Raw genomic sequence first — 17447 nt, forward strand, 5'->3', positions numbered from 1 at the left:
GATGATATATTTATATAAATGTCATACAAAAATTGAGTCCTAAATCAATGATTAGGTGTAATTACTTGATGGTGAAAAATTATCTATGTTTGTAAGAATGAAGAAGGTCACTCTAAACTTCATTAAAGGCATCCATAAATTTCATGATTCATACCATCCGAAGGTATGCACACTCACTAACATGAATCAACACATGGGATATGACATCAAACACATTGATTTATTATTGAATTATCATAAGAAAAATGAAAATTCATAAAAAAATAGGCAATTTTACTATGATGTGCTAATGTTTAATCTTCAGAAACAAAAGTTCCTTGGCAGCGGCTCCTTCTTACTTGAAAAAAGTATTTTTAAATTCCTCTGAGCCTTGTATAACAGCCAATAAGCCTATCTCAAAATGTCATTTACATCACCAATGGGACCTACTCGGAGACATAATAAGAAAAAATTGAAGGCAAGATTTTAGTAAATATGGGCCATAATACATTCATCAAGACAACCCAAAGGTTTTATCCCAGGCACCAAGTTTCTAAGTCTCTAATGTTTTTTTCATAACACACCAACAAAGGAATATAGAATGATAATGTTCCAATTGATATGCAGCACATAAAACAATCAGTGAGCACACATAGACCAACTTAACTGTCCCAGGTGCCAATTTAGTGATCTAGTACATAAGCTCTTGATTTCACCACCTTTTCTGGTTGGAAATGATTTTTTCTATCCGCTAATAGTTTAGTAAAATCAGGCATGCTACATCAATATTTTAGAAGTTACTTAAATAAAAATTGAATAGTATCACGATACCAATATTTTCCATGAATTAGGGCCTAATAAATTTGTTTTAAAAAACATAAAAACATAACTAAGTATTTTATTTGAATACATATTTGAGCTAGGATTGGTTGAGAGTCAAATACTTTGATGCTTATTAAGAGAAACAATACTTACAATCATTCAAAAACATGAAGCACAAACACACTGAGTTTTGGCTTTTTCTTACACAATATTAGTGAATAAAAATCATTCACGATTTTTATTGTGAGTTTATGACCTAAAAGTACAGTTACATATAATAAAATCGAAAATCACAAACATTTGGGTTGTCTTCTGTTTGGTGTTGACCAATAAAGTTACCATCCCAAAAAATAAAAATTAAAGAGATATGAAAGTTAGGTAACAGTAAGTAAAAACTTATTTGAGCGCATGCTTCTTGTTGGCCCATGAGCCCACCACATGGTAACCAGTGTCTCAGACAAAGGGTGAACCATCGCTCCTATTGGGAAAAAAATTATGTCACGTCATACTTTGACATCTTGGGGTCCGCTTAGGGAGTCCCTTGATAAGCTCAAGAGAAACCGCTGACTGGTTTAGTCAATATGGTATAGCCTAGGTCAATCTCGTGGTGTTGATCAATATGCCATGCTGAATGGATGATCCAATCCAGGATCGATCCAATTAAAGGCCCCATATCAGTTTTTTTGCAACAAATACAAAACTCAATGATAAGTGGGCAAAACTACATCAAATTAATGCCCAAAATTCCAAAATATCAATAATAATTTTTAAAATATCTAAACATTGTATATAAGTTTCAGATTTGAAAATTAGATAAAATGTGGGTCACTTGAAGTTCAGATGGACTAAAAAGTACCATTGAGGTTTAAATTTGACTAAAATGTATAATTGGACTGAAATGTATAATTTCTTCGATCTGGATAGAGAGTGTGTGTGAGTGATGGAAGCAGGATATTTTTTGGATGGAGAGAATTTAAGGTTTTATAAAATGTATAATTATATCAGTGACTTTTAAATATCTCGGTCATCATAAATCTTAGAGGAGGTTTATCCAGATTATGTGTACAAAATTTATCTTGGGGCAAGAGGTTTCATCCTGAATGTTTAATTATTGATGCCTTATTTTAAATTTGATTCCCATCATGATAATTTTATACTTTATTCAAACTAATGATTATCTTATCTAGAGTGCATTTCATTCTTTAGTCCACCAGTGAAAATAGTGTTGGCATCAGCACAATAAAATTTAATTCTAATTTATTTATAAATTTAATAAATATTAAAAAGATTAAAAAATAAATTTAATAACATCATTTTCTAAAAAAGTTTACTCTGAAAATTTTCCATGAAATCACTGTAGAAACTACACTTTGTCCTCAAAGAAAAATCATTATTATATTTTCTTGAGTGAAAAATGGTTATATAATTTTATCATTATCGACCACATAAAAGGTTGTGTTTATTGTGTTATTTTACTTTTCAAATCTTGTCTGAGTTATTTAAAATTTATACCAGTCATATAAAACATATTTTCTTCTTGTCCTTCAAATTTTCCATCAATTCCGTACATTTTTGGGCAAAAATCTCATATATAGCAGCTCAATAGATAATTGAAAGCTACTATACCAGGCACTGAAGCTGAATACAAGGAAGTTGACACTGTTTGTTTCAAGCTCATATGAGTACACTCTGCTTCCCAAGCTCAACATTCTCACCAAAGGCCTACCATTACTCCACTATGAAAAGGTTAGCGCCATGCCCTGAAAAAACGTGTCAAGATTGTCTCAAGGAATTTTCCTAAACCACAAACAGATAAAGTCAAATTCAATAAGTCACCACCGTAGGTCAAGAAATTTTCTCCTCTATAGAACTTCACATTTATTCTTTTTTTGTGTCTCTCTCTTCTTCTCTGCTTGAAGCATCACAGCCTTGACTCAATCTATGATAGGTAGTTAGTTTGTACATTTATCTTGTTGGTAATTTTTTTTAAAAATCAGTCTGACATCTTGACCAGTTCATCCTAACTTTTCATTTTGTAGCACCTTTAAATGGTTCAGATGTCCAAAATTTGATTAACTTAGGGGAAAAATATGTATGCATCTATTAACTTATATACCTTTTACTTTCAATCTTTCAGCTACAAGTTGGTCATCCACCTTGATAATACCTCCAGTGCTGTCTCACAATCTCCCCTCAACTAGAAAAACCTCAATAGACTGAGCATACCCAAATATTTTCTTTCTACCTTGAACACCAGAAATGTCTCTTTCTAGTGAGACTGATAGCAAACAAAATCAAATCACACCATCTCTGTAATACGTAGTCACAATTATTTTTCTCCTGAACTTGTTGCAATTATTCATAATAAGATATCAGCTACAACTGAAAAGGTCTTATCAATAAAACTTCCATTTACCCGAGATCAAGGCATAATTAGCAACCCATTCTACAATTCTTCTCATTTACCTTGAGGAAAATGATCCAACAAACAAGAGAATCGTACTGTACTAAACATCATAAGAACAGACTATTTCTACAAATTGTAGAACAGATGAGTCTCATGACCACAAGAGGATCATTTACCTCGAGGAAAATGATCCAAAAAACAAGAAATTTGTACTCTACTAAATATCATAAAACAGACTATTTCTACAAAATGTAGAACAGATGAGTCTCATAATCACAAGAGGATCATTTACCTCGAGGAAAATGATCCAACAAACAAGAGAATTGTACTGTACTAAACATTATTAGAGCAGACTGTTTCTACAAAATGTAGAAAAGATGAGTCTCATGACCACAAGAGGGTCATTTACCTCGAAGAAAATGATCCAACAAACAAGAGAATTGTACTGTACTAAAATATGATAAGAACAGACTATTTCTACAAAATGTGGAAAAGATGAGTCTCATGACCACAAGAGGGTCATTTATCTCGAGGAAAATGATCCAACAAACAAGAGAATTGTACAGTATTAAACATCATAAGAACAGACTATTTCAAAAAAATGTAGAACAGATGAGTCTCATGACCACAAGAGGATCAAAAGTCTGAATATGAAGTATACCAAATTAGAAGAACATGCAAGTTTCAATGAAGTACGGAGCATTAGTACTGACTGAGGGGCAACATCAGCCTTAGAAAATTCGCCGGATAGTACGTTCCAAAAGGCCTCTTGCAGCCGCAGAAACGCGGAGGGGGATTCGAGCTTGATCCAAAATTTCTACGTGTCGAGATTTGATTGGCGGGCGATCGATTCTTCTCACACCTGGCCACCCTCTTCTTCGTCTTCTCCAACCCTTTCGTTCGAGAGAACTCTTGCTTCCCCCAGGCGGAGATTCAACAATGGAGGTTCTCAACGCTGCCCAGTTGAGCCCCGTCTCGATTCAGAAGGGTTCGAGCTCCGCCAACGAGAGACGGGCAGAACCCAGAAAGCTTCTTCCTTTCAGAATCCCGCAGCAGAATTCCATCTCTGAATTGAACGCTTCTTCGGTGGGGAAAGCCATTGGCGGAGGTCTGGCCTTCATCAGCTCCGTTCTTAGCTCCGTGGGCTCTGCGAGAAGTCTGACGTATGAAGAAGCTTTGGGGCTCTCTGTTGGCGCTTCCAGCGCCTCGAATGATGCCCAGGATGTCGATATTGGGGGAGCCTTCGATGGGATCGTCAGCTTTGGATCTGAGAACGCGCTTCTGATCGGCGGAGGAGCGTTGGCTCTTGCGATTCCTCTTGTTCTCTCGCAAGTTTTCAAATCCAAGCCTAAGGCTTGGAGTGTGGAGAGCGCGAAATCTGCCTTTGCCAAGCTTTCTGAAGATTCTGGCGCTCAATTGCTTGATATTAGGGAGATTAAAGATATCAGAGTCGTGGGTAGCCCGGATTTACGCGGCATTAAGAAGAAATCAACGGCGATCGCTTACACGGTTGATGACAAACCGGGATTTTTGAACAAGCTTTCCTTGAAATTCAAGGACCCCGAGAACACCACGTTGTTTGTTCTCGATAAGTAAGCCTCGGCGCTTATTCTACGTTTTCAATTTTTATGTTTTCGATGATTGCTGTCTCGATTATTTCCCGGAAATTAGAAGAATTAAACTGCTTTCATAAGATCATGATGAAACAACAGATTTCTTGCGCATTTCGTTTGCTTACATCGTTGTCGTGTCTCGCATTTGCAATATATTGACTTTTATTACCAACGGTGATGAATACTACCAAAGTCAGATTTGATGGCAACTCCGAATTTGTCGCGGAATTGGCAACGGCGAATGGGTTCAAAGCTGCGGTTGCTATTAAAGATGGGGCTGAAGGTCCTCGAGGATGGCAGGTACGCGTAAATTTACTGTTGGATTTCTGGAAACTCGTCTGGAGAGTATTTTAATCTTAAAAATATTAAATCATCGACTGCAGAGAAGCGGGCTCCCATGGTTAGCACCAAAAAAAGGAGTCGATTTTGGTGACTTGGGTGGAGTATTTAGCAGTGTTTTAGGGGTATAACTCTCATCTCTTTATCAATCATGTACAGTGCCGTTTCAAATTTTCATAAAACGACTGGATTAGTAATTTTTTTTCCGAGAACAGTTATTCTTTTTCCATTAGAGACAACTTTTGAATTATCGAATCACTCTCGTTATAATTTTTCTATTTCTTCTTCATTGTTAATTCCAGGATGGCGCCGATGGCTTGCCCGCTACTCTCGGATTAGCAGCTGCTACTGGCCTGGGATTTTTGGCCTTCTCAGAGGTGGTTTAGCCGGAGATGAATCCGACTTAAAATTAATTTTTTTTCACATGGAAGATAGTTACCCCGGCGTTCAATCTTGTAGATTGAGACAGTTCTCCAGTTGCTGGGTTCTGCTGCGATTTTTCAGTTTGCCACGAAGAAGCTATTATTTGCAGAGGTTGACTTTTCTTCCATACAATTTCTGTCGAGCCATTCTCTATCGAAGATTGGATTACTTGAATTATTGTTTTTTATTAGGCTTACTTACCTGTATCCAATTTTTCTCCCTCTGGCAGGACCGGAAGGTCACCCTTAAGCAACTTGACGAGTTCTTAAACACCAAAGTAGCCCCCCAAGAGCTTGTTGATGAGATTAAGGTGCTCTTCGATACCCTTCTCATCAATAATCAGAAAAACTGTTCTCTTGATGCTTTTCATTTCACATTCTCATTTTTCTTGGAATTTCAGACAATTGGTAAGGCTCTTCTTCCAGTATCAACTACAGCAAAAGCTAGCCTGCCTGCTCCAGTGGAGACCATCCCTGAAACGTCGCCCGCACCTCCAGTGGAGAAACCTGTCAGCCCTCCTGAAGCTCCCAAAGAACCTGAAATCCCCGTCGTACAGGCGGAAGCAGTGGCGGAGCCTCCCCAAGAAGTCAACGCTGCCCCTGTTGAAGAAGTCAAAGCTGAGTCGGCCCCTGTGACCCCTCGATCACTGTCACCTTACCCATACGTGAGTTCTCCACCCTCCAGTTATCTCAATTTTATAGAATTATTGAAATCTAGTTGGGTTCTGCACGTTTGGCTGGCGACGATGACGATGATGTCAACGGTTGCATCATGGGTGGACTTCGTAGTCAATGACTTGACGCACATCTCAACTTTAAACCAATATTTAGCAAAAAATGACAGTACAATGTGCCGCAAAGTTGACGTCAACTGTTCATCATCCAAATTCATCAATGACATCATTATTTTTCATGTGTGCCCAATCCTGAAAATTAATCGGTTTTCTTTCTTGCATTTGAAGAAAATATGGCTCGTAACTGGGTTCATCTTTGTCTTTCTTTCCTTGCAGTATCCTGACCTGAAGCCTCCATCTTCCCCTTGCCCCGCGCAGCCATAGGGGGTTATTTTTTCCTCGGCTAAGTTCTTGGACTTAGTTTAGGGTTTCCATGCCTGTTCGTCACCATCAGAAAGAACTTCTCAAGAAAATTGGGTAAAAGAATATGTACGGCTCTCTTCCTCCCTTCTCCATGTAGATTAAAGTGGATATTTTCCCTTTGTGTCCATCCAGAACTTTGAGATCATTTGTATGATTATCCATGTCTCTGAAAGAAAGCTCATTCCCCTGAACTGCAGTTGGTCATCACCCCATGGCAATGAAATTCCTGCATTTCATTTTAAAGTTGGTCAATTAAGGTTCCAGTAGTTTTCAAGCTTGTCGAATAGATTTCAAGCAATCCAATTGGATCTTTTCTAATCTGATGGAAAGTTTTCATTCATCTTAAGTCCCTGATAATGTTTGAATAAGATGATATCAATGACTGGATTCTGAACAGCCCAAAGGGTCTCTGATCAATCGGTCGATCAGTTATCATTTGGATGGTTTTCTATGAGTCTGTAGGCCCATTAAGAGGAATGGACTAGGGTGTCCAATCAATGGATGCCACGTGGCAAGTCTGGTAAGTAGAAAGAATTGGCCCATTAAGCGTAATGGGCTAGTACTGTGCTGCTCGGAAGATTATTGCTAGGGATATTTGTTCTTGGTAATGGCCTTATTTTTTTTCTGAAAACATTAGCCAGAAGCTAAGGCTGGCTTCTGTCCCGTCCCAACTTCAAAACCTAAACTTTGGTAGTTGGGTCCCATTGGCATCAAAACCATATAAAAGGGAAAAACAAATGGAATGGTGATTGGGAAAATACTCTACCTTACTGATACTAACAAGCTTGACTAATCACTTAAAATAAAAATGTTAGGATTTGATTTCTTTCTGTTACTTAGGGATTATGTTTTAAAAATAGTCCAGATTTGTAATCGCATTCGGTATATATTCATTCCCCCCAATATGATGAACCAATCACAATTCTAGAATCACAAATTACGGTGTCTGTTTATTTCTAACCCCCAAACTGAGTACCTAGTAAAGCAGAAAGAAACCATGTTGAGATAAGAGCATACTCATTTAGAAAGAAAATGGATGTTCCCATTAGGGTTTGGCAATCATGACCGTGATCAGCCCATAATCATTATCAGAGATTCAAAAACCTCATCTGATCAACATCTCGGCCACAAAGCAGATTGGATCGAATCCGATGGGAAAGGTCAATTTGATCTGCTTGAAGTCTCAAAGACCCGATCCAATCGGGAATCTGAGGCCAGTATCTTTTTCCCCCCTGTCAGAAGGGGAAGATACAAAGTAGGAAGAACAGAGATAATAAAATAGAATAGTATTGTGTAAAGAGCTTAATACTTTGCCCTTGTGTTGGTTGAGTCTAGGGTTCGACATTTTGGACCACGGACCGCTTTGACCAGACCGAACGGCGACCATAGGTCCTCCATTTGAGGGTGGACTGGTTTTAAACAGGTTTAGGTCCAAGGGTCAAACCAGACTGGAAATGGAAATTTTATTTAATATTTATTTAATATTTTTTTATTAAATTCTAAAAATATCACATCCCACTCGATGGAGAGGTTTCTATTGAGTTCAGCGTAGAAGCCATATATTTTACCATCTGTGGGCACCCACTTCAGGTAGAGTATATTTAACATTACTTCAGGGTTAATAGCATGGTACATCCCAAACCATGTCCAAAGTCTGCGAGTTAACCTTAGCTTTTTTTTTGGCATGGTATATCCCGAACTCACTAAGTCGTCTGCGATATATTCTGGTGATGACGTGGAGTCTATCCTGGCTGCCAGGCGGATCTTCGGCCAGATTTTGACCTGGCGGAACCCACCTGGCAGCCACGTTGGATTCCACGTCATAAGGGGATATGTCGACCTGCCAAGGGTTTAACTTAAAGAGAGAGAGAGGCATTCTAGAGAGAGAAAAGGAGAGAGAGAGGCGGGCTAGAGAGAGAAGGAGAGAGAGAGAGGCTCTAGAGAGAGAAAGAGAGGTGGAGGCAGCGGCCGGGAGGTGGGGAGGGGGGGCGCGGGCGGCCGGGGGAGGGGGGGGGGTTGGGGGCGGCTTTGATATAATCGCACACAACCGCACCACACAGACCCGTGTGCAGTGCGTTGTGCGAAAATGGTGTGCGGTGCGATGTGCAAACTTCGCACCACACCGCAACTGCACATTCACACAATCGCCCGTTCGCTTGCATGAACGGACCTTCCCTAACCATGACTTGATGACACATGCACTAGGTGCATCCACCTGAGCTTGTGTGATGTACCACCAAGTTTCCTGCAACATGCTAACCTCATCCCAATGGCATGGCATCCTTCATCTCCTCAAGGTTTTCCTTCTGCCAAAGGTACCTGACGTCCCATCTCCTACCAGATTGATTATACAGAGTTGCAAATGATTCATCATGTTATTTAGGATGAACAAATTTGAAGCAGCCTATTATCGATGTTTTTAAAACTAATTATTGATCATAATAGGAAAGGAGCATTAAAAATCATTGCTAAATTTAGGGAACGGATCAACGCTCAAACATGTCAATTATGGATATTTTGAGAGGATAATAATGCGCCAAGTGTAAAGTTTATAAGGACTGAGATAAAGAGACAGAGAGACGGAAAGAGGTAGAAAAGGAAAGATGAGCACTAAGAAGAAAGTGGAAGAGGGTGAGAGGAAGAAGAGAGGGAGAAAGAACAGGTCAACGAACAAGCTGACGTCATCCAGTCTGGCACTGAACAGCGGCTGCCAATGGCATTGCTTCACACAACTGCTCACCTCATTCCGTCATTGCTGTAACCTCAACTCTCAAGTCTCAAGCGCTATTCATCCGTCATGAATCAAGACTCAAGCATGAACTATTGAATTAAGAAAGATCAAAGCTTAAGTTGCAAAATATGAATTAAGATAAAATCTTCAGCCTGAACATATAGATAAGTTAAAATATCTGATATCCGTTATCCATTTTCAAACATGGATTATCTCTTGAAAATCAATTTAAACAAGAAAGCTCACAGATAATTTCCCATTATCGATATCTGTTATCAAAGATGGTTCCTCCAATATCTTACAAAATTTGGACAAAATCTTAAATATTCAATATCCGATGAATGTTTTCAGAACTGTTATCTGAATGGTGGCACCTTAACTGCAACCCAAGGAGTCGGACTCCAGTTTGCAAAAGTTGGGCTAAAATTGAATAATGCATCTCCTCCGAGGGGAAAAAGAATTGAGGAAATCGCATGAATTTATGTACACTTACAATTGATTCCCGGAAAGTAACAAAATGTACTCTATAAACATCCGGAATCGGGCTTCATGTTGACTTCTGCGAGTTGACCAGCGAGCAGACAAGCCCAATCGACAGAGTCAACCCACATCAAGCTCTAAATCCACCTGACTTCTGTGATTAGAGACTGACCAGGTCTCCGTTAAGCGCATGTGGTAGGTTGATTTTTGGAAATTGCGGCATGGCCTCAGACCAACTCCAGAAGCTTTAAACAGCCGGTCGAGTTAGCTGCTACCACCATGTTTGACTTTCCCCTCCAGCAGACACTCGAGACGAATTGTCCGGTGTCATCGTTGACTTCCATGGCAGTGACAGGATCCATCGATCCAAACTTGTGGCAAGTTATGGGCATGGGCAAGGACTTGTAGTATGCGTAAACCTGAAGAACAAGCAATTTATTAGGCCCAGAAATTAATAACCAGAAATAAAATATAAACACGATCAACAACAAACAAGCTAAGTGCACCTCATTCGTCTCCGAGCCGCAGGCAATGTACCCGTTGGAAACAGACAAACCGACAAAGTTCTGGGGATTGATGGAACTGAGTTAAGAAACCATTAAATTTTGATCAAGGAACTAAACCGAAAACCAACCTTTTCATTTGTGTGGCCTCTCAGAGTTAAACTGCACTCGGCTGTCAGCCCATTGGAATTGACTTGGTGGAGATCCCAAAGTTTAAGGGTATTGTCAGTAGAGGCAGAAACTAGCGTCTGCGGGTCCACAAATTTCACGTAGCTGACAGGTTTCCTGTGCTCAGCCAAGGTGCTCAAAGGGACTCTCGTATTCCGGAGATCATAGAAATAAATCTTGTAATCGGCAGATCCAAACGACAGTAAATGGCTGGAATTAGGAGAAAATTGGACACAGCAAACTTGTGCAACGGTTCGGATGCTGCTGATGCAATTTTTCTGATGATAAACAAAAAATATAAATGGTCACAGCAAATGTTATCTTATGAAACCACTAAAAAACCCAGCAATAACGTGGATCCCCAACCGACAGCGGAAAAGTCAGTCAACTCAAGTAGTCGTACCTCTTTAATGCTCCAAAGTTTTACGGAAGAATCATCACTTCCACTGGCCAATTTCGTAGGATCTCCCGGAGAAAAATCAACAGACCACGCTCTTTTCTGATGGTTGGTAAACTTCATGAAACCCTGTCCTGTGCTAGCATCCCATATCTGTCGACCATTAAATACTTTGGTTCAATAGAATCACCGTAAAAGCAGAAGCACGAAATCTGACGCGTAAGCGAATAGTTGATAAATCATCAAAAGGTACAAGATTTAACATGAAAATCATTTTGAAAAAAAAAAAATGACTGAATGAAAACATGCAAGTAGACTGGAACCACTAAATCCTCCCACGTGAGAAATAAGGCATACAAATTTAAGTGGACCAGAACGGGTACAAAAACAATTGACGAAAAGAATATCTGAAGACAGTAGGAAATAAAGATATCGACAAACTTCAATACAGATAAGTACAACTTAATATTACACGCTCACGGTCGCAGGTTGGCATGGCAATAAAGTCAAGTCAAAAAGACTTTTTGAAGAAAATGGTGAATTTGAACTTAAATGAACAAACCTGAACAGTGCCGTCGTAGTCAGTTGAAGCCAAATAATTCTTGATATAGTTATTCCAAGAGACGCAACTCAACCTTGACTTGCTGTGCAGTTCAACGACAGGATAATGAACATCCACACTATCATTCAAGAGCGCACCAAAATCAAATATTTTAATCTTTTTTGAAATGCCTGCAGTGGCGAGATAATCTTCATCCCGGTCAAAACTTAAAGAGCAAATCACATTTGCAGAACTAAGGATATCAGCATTCCTCACGGTTCCAACCACTTCAAACTTGTTATATCTTGCATATTTACATAGTCCATCAAAAAAGGCTCCAAGGCGATCATTCTCTTTGCTTGACGTAAGCTGGAACTTGTCTCTTTTTGGAACGGAATCTTTGCCTTTGCAAGCCGCAGAAGTAGTACGATTCGTATCTATTTCTGACCTTGTGGAGAAGTATGCGTGCTCTAAATGGCTAATGTTCCTTAATACTTTTCCCTGCTTTTCTCCAGAAGAAGATATTTTATTGTTCTTTCTTGAAAGGAAAGACTCAGCGAAATTTTTGTACGTGGATGAACTTCTGGAGTGACCTGAGCGTTCTATCCTTCTTAGATTTCTTCTCTCTACTTCGCCAATGTCTGCACTCAAGCAGCGAAGCTCCTCCACTAACTTTGCGGCTCCTTTCTCCTTTTGATCTTTTGCGAATAAGAGGAAATGCAAAAGCATATCCGTCTCTGCACATTCTTTATCAATTGTTTTTAACGCCTGATCAACGGACACGCGATCTGGTGTCTCGCACATAAACTCACATTGAAGAATCTCCCTGGCAACATAAAATGGGTGAGAGAATGTTTTGAACAAGTTTAAACAAATGTCGCAAGGAGTTAAAATGTCCCATCAAGACGGTATTCAAGAAAATGGAAGAATTTTTACCTAGAGGTTGGGCGCAAAGATGGCTCTGGGTGCAGTAACCAAAGGCAAAATCCAGCTTCCTTAGGGCTCTCGGAAAGAAACCTTGGAGGCAAAATTCGATGACGGAGATTACCCATGGCAGCAGCACGCATATCCCAGGATTTGAATAAACAAAACAGCTGCGAAAGAATGGCCAGGAGATATTTCTTCAGGTCTCTGCAAATCAAAATAATTGCGCTGCTTGTTTCTATTATCTTACATTGATTAATAAACCTATAAATGATAAAACAGTAATCAGAGATGAAAAAACTCAGAGCATGGTTCGAAAATTTTACTCACGAAATGAATACTCACGGTTTTCATCAGTGCAAAGGTGAACAGACTTAACTGTATCAACGTACTTCCTCTGGGAACGTCGTTTTTATGATAGTATGCATAATGACATTATTATTCACTGTGAATGATTTCCTTCGGTATTACTACTTCAGGTCAGAAACTTAGCATGACATTGAGAGCTTTGGCGTCCTTAAATGCTTCCTAAGCGCCAAGGTGGCCCCTTCTCCCAGCATCATTATATTAAATCTGCAAAAATATATTTATGATCGAGACAGGACACCTTCAGCATCAACCACTTTCTACCCCTTCGTAGGTAAATCTCAAACTTCAATAAGATAGCCTGACAGTGACTGCTTAGCAGACTTATTGGTTTATTTCTCGATCTACCTCATAAAAGGTCAGATGTATCTTGCACTCTTAATATCCTCAGAAAAATTGACATACTTTCCTAAAGCATCTCACTCTCAGACAGCCTACAGTTTGTTAAGTTACATGAACAGGATAATTGAACTTGGTCTGAACATCAGTGGAGGTAAACCCTTTTTTTTAGAGGTTTATACCAACTAGGATAATGCTAGATCGCACGTAGCAAGAAAAAAGAGGTCGCTTAATGCACAACTGACGCCAAAATCAAAGCCCTGGTGCCGGCGCTTTGTGAAGCTCTTTAGCTTCAGGGAATCCTTCGCAGATGGGCACTATCATCCACCAAGCCTATAAAGTTGCTGCGTGTAAACAAGTCCACCATCTACCTAGCTCATCTTTTGTCCATCATGATAGGAACAAGCACATGGATATTAATTGTCATTTCATCAAGGAGAAAAAGGTGACTAAGACTATATAGATTAAACAGCAACTGGCCAATCTTTCGACAAAAGGGACGTCTGTAGAACAACAAAAGACTCTTGTGTCCCAAGCTGGGAATGGAAAGGACGTATCATGATCTATTACATGACACTCATGCTACACAGTTTGAGAAAATCTAACCGTCATAATTTTTCTTGTTGAGCCATTGACGCCCATCCCAATACCATTCTGTATATTTCTATTTATTCTAATGAAAGCATTGGCCTGTTTACTTCCTTCAAAAACATAAAAAATCTGGAAAACTCAAAAAATCACACAAAAGGCCATAGTAATTAGTTTTACACAAGATGACATGAAAATGTGGATATTTTAATGCAAATTTTTATGTCATTTGTGTGATATTTACCTTTTCTCGTCTTTTGGTGCCCTTGACAAATATTAACTTAATGATAGCCAAATGATGACGATCTCAGATAAGAGAACAAATGAAAGGGCTAGAATAATTTTCAAAGTTTTTTAGGCCTCCTCCTATTAATGACTTTCTATGCTTATTGCAGAATTTATTTTGGGTCGCGACAAAATGTTAGAAGAAGTTAAAGATGAATTAATTTATAATTTATTTTGGGTTAGACTTAATGTTTTATTTAAGATAAGCTCCTATTTCTGAGTTCAATATTATTTAAAACCGATATCTTGCCATACTCGAAGAAATTCGGACAATCCACAGACGAGGGATCCTCTTAGTGACTCGGATTGGGTCAGGGAGTAGTCTAATAGCCTGAATTTATAGAAGCTACTCGTCAGTTTGAGGAAGGCTTTTCGCAAAAACCTAAATTAGCAGAGTGGCGGCTGCACGAGTATGAAGACAGGAGAGCATTCTGAGACAAACACATCAGTTAATTTTCCCTAATTTTGTGCACACCATTTAATTCAGGAATGGTCGTTTGGACAAGTAACATAGCTTCCATACTGGAATGGGCCTTATCCTATACAAACTAACTGACTAAAATAAGTGATGCAAGTAGAAGGCATATGGGCTGAAGTCCATTGCAGCGTGGTCTTGGAAAATAAACCATACACATACAAATAGATAAGTGTAAAAACAAGAAAAAAAGAAAACTATGGATCGAACTCTTTTCCTGTGGATGTCTTCATACGAAAGCCACTACATTCCAGAAATGAAGACACAAATAAATAAATTTGTTGGTCGAAAATGCATAAAGAATACCAAAGATAATTTAATTAAGAAATAAACTGAACCAAAGAAATATAAGAAGATCATTTCAAGATACCTCAAATAAAAGAACTCCAAGGTTGTATATATTTGACGCAATCCACGAATTATTGCCGCTCATTTGCTCAGGACTTGTATACCAAATTTTCTCAAGCTGAAAATTCTCAAATGCAGGTTGCTCGATGTTACGACCAAATCTCTGCTCTCCATCAATGATATATTGCGGCAAAAAGTTGCATGTAGGTTCCTGCGCTGGTAATCTTAAACGATCATCCATTCTAGATTCCTCCTTCTGCTCAATTATTCCGGGAAACAAGTGTAACTGGAAATCATATTCTAAGGTTTCATCACGTTTCTGTTGTTTGACTGACACAGCCACAGGAACTTGCTTATCAGCTTCCAACTTACCCCTTCTCCCAAACTGAATCCCAGAGCAAAATGTATCGCGGTCAACCATAACTTCTGGTGAAATGTTGGAACCTTGATGACAAAAAGACCCAATATATCTAACATTTTTTGGAGACTTTACAATGATATACGATGGGGATAAATCATGAAGAGCAAGGCCTTGACTATGATAGGCCTCAACAAGCTCCAGTATATCTCGAAACAGGAGAAACCTATCAGACTTGTGGACATTGTGAACTTCAGTAGCTAACCATTGTCTCAGAGTGATTTCATGCTGAACAACAGATTTAGAATCACTGCCATCAGCTTGCCGGTTCATGCAACCCGATTTGCTAACAAAATCATGTGACCCACCAAGATGACCCTGAGCAATTCCCTTTCCCTTCAATGGATTTGTTGCATGAAGCAATGGAAGACCATACCCAGCTGATGTCTTACATCTGTTACTTGCTGAAATGAATTCTCCGGGGCCAGATATTTCCACAGCTTCTGATGTATGTGTTATAACCCTACTACAGTCTTCCTGTCTGCGTGGGCCTGATCTTTGGGGATTGAACGAATTAAGATATAAATTGGTTGTCCCTCCATTTGGCATCCCATCCATAGAATCATCCGGCGCAGCGGTTGGGCCATGATAATCCTTTCTCTCGAGTACATCATCTGTGCTATTTGAGCAGCCATCTTGGAGCAATCTCCGGTTCTTGTAGTTTGATAGAGTCAACTCTGCAACTACGTCAACCTCTTCATTAGGGCAAACACGCAATCCACTGTGCTCAAACTGACTTTGAGATTTTCCTCCTAAATTATCCGATAACGATTCCGCCGATCTCACCGGACACTGGTGTTGGGGCCCGTATATTGTCCTGTAATCAACATAGGGTTGGTAATGCTGACGCGTTCTAGATTTCTTGCCTCTGTGATTAAACAGTTTCTTTCCTTTAGATATGCAGAGCCATCTGTTATCTTGGGATCCAGATATCGCCGGGGTCTCCATCTCATCGTATGTTTCTGGTTTCGGCGATCGAATGTTTTCTTTGTTTTTCACAGGGGGAGAAGCTGTCGAGTTAAGAATTGTGTCGTTCACTTCATTTGGTCTGTCCATGAATCCCAGTCTTAGCACTTAAACCGAAGGTAGAAAGCAAATCCTGGATCTGACTGAGATAACGCAATTTGAGAGATGAATCATTGTTCCGCGATCTTCAAGATGAAATTTGAAGATTTGGTTGCCTGGAAGTAGAAATAAACAATAAATTCAGGTTGTTTGACAGTAAAGAACAGGAAAAGAACGCAGAAAGAGATGAGAAGCCAACAGAAACATCGGTCCTGAGTTAACATAAGATTCCAAATTTCGCGCTTAATTAGACGCGAGTGATCAGGCAATCCTTCACTATTTCATCGGAGAAAAATGATAATGTAGATAGAAAAAAGACGCCAATATCAAAGAGCCGCACCAAAAAGCAAAATCACGCGCGACGATTACAACGACGAAACATAACCAAGATACAAACCAGCAGGAACAACGAAAAAAAAAAACAAGGCCTAAACAAGGAAATAGAGCAAACATACCGGGTACGGAGACCAGTAGGGCACGCCCATCACTCTTCCGAAAAATCCACGAACAAAATCAACCTCTGCCTGCCGAAGCCGACGAGCGGCTGCCGAACAGGACGCGTAGAATCTAACCACAAAAAATAACAAAAACCTCGCAGTTAGGGTTACAGCAAGATCTCCACGCCTTGAAATGCTTCTCCAAATTATCAATCCTGCTACGCGGAGCGAAGAACAATCGAAAGACGGATCAGAACGAGCTCGGCAGCGCGAAGAAATCGAAAGGGGCAGACCGGAGATAGATTTTTTTTCCTTTCCCCGTTCTACCAACGTCCACGCGGAAGCCATTCGAGCTTCTCGAACGAACCTCGTGCGCACCACAAGGCACGTCTCCCCTGCATATCCACTAAAAACACGCCACCTGGACAAAACGACAAAACAAATCCCATCCCCGGAGAATACTGCGGACGTGAGCCGTTCCGGAGACAGTGACGTGGCTCTTGCGCAAGCCGTAGATGTGGATCATGACGCGCGGATTGCCACGTGGCGTACGGAGACGCTTCTGGACAGCGTCGCGCCACGTACCCTTGATCATAACAAGTGGGTGAAAAAGGGGCGTCGTAGATATTTTGATTCCCGGGAGAGTCGGCCGATTCCCACAAAATACAAGAATGTCAGGAGAAAAAATACTTTGTCAGGCTTT

General features: G+C 39.8%; 2 protein-coding genes across 2 annotated transcripts; one reads left to right on the forward strand and one right to left on the reverse strand.

Annotated features, from left to right (window-relative positions):
* Nucleotides 1-4077: 4077 nt before the first annotated feature.
* On the forward strand, nt 4078-6870 carry TROL (thylakoid rhodanese-like protein). The gene is made up of 8 exons (XM_078572929.1): nt 4078-4800; nt 5019-5121; nt 5205-5285; nt 5463-5537; nt 5620-5694; nt 5813-5893; nt 5984-6247; nt 6593-6870. Exons 1-8 carry the CDS (start codon nt 4148-4150, stop codon nt 6638-6640), a joined length of 1380 nt encoding a protein of 459 aa, XP_078429055.1. The 5' UTR covers nt 4078-4147; the 3' UTR covers nt 6641-6870.
* A 2955-nt stretch (nt 6871-9825) lies between these two features.
* LOC144701190 (protein SPA1-RELATED 4-like) lies at nt 9826-17080 on the reverse strand. The gene is made up of 8 exons (XM_078572930.1): nt 16763-17080; nt 14847-16423; nt 12436-12593; nt 11521-12325; nt 10965-11111; nt 10525-10839; nt 10397-10456; nt 9826-10309 (listed from the first exon to the last, which is right to left on the reverse strand). The coding sequence occupies exons 2-8, from the start codon at nt 16296-16298 to the stop codon at nt 10118-10120; spliced, it is 3129 nt and encodes a 1042-aa protein (XP_078429056.1). The 5' UTR covers nt 16299-16423; nt 16763-17080; the 3' UTR covers nt 9826-10117.
* Nucleotides 17081-17447: the final 367 nt, after the last annotated feature.

The sequence above is a fragment of the Wolffia australiana genome, chromosome 3 (assembly GCF_029677425.1).
Source record: "Wolffia australiana isolate 7733 chromosome 3, ASM2967742v1".
Classification (NCBI taxonomy): Eukaryota; Viridiplantae; Streptophyta; class Magnoliopsida; order Alismatales; family Araceae; genus Wolffia; species Wolffia australiana.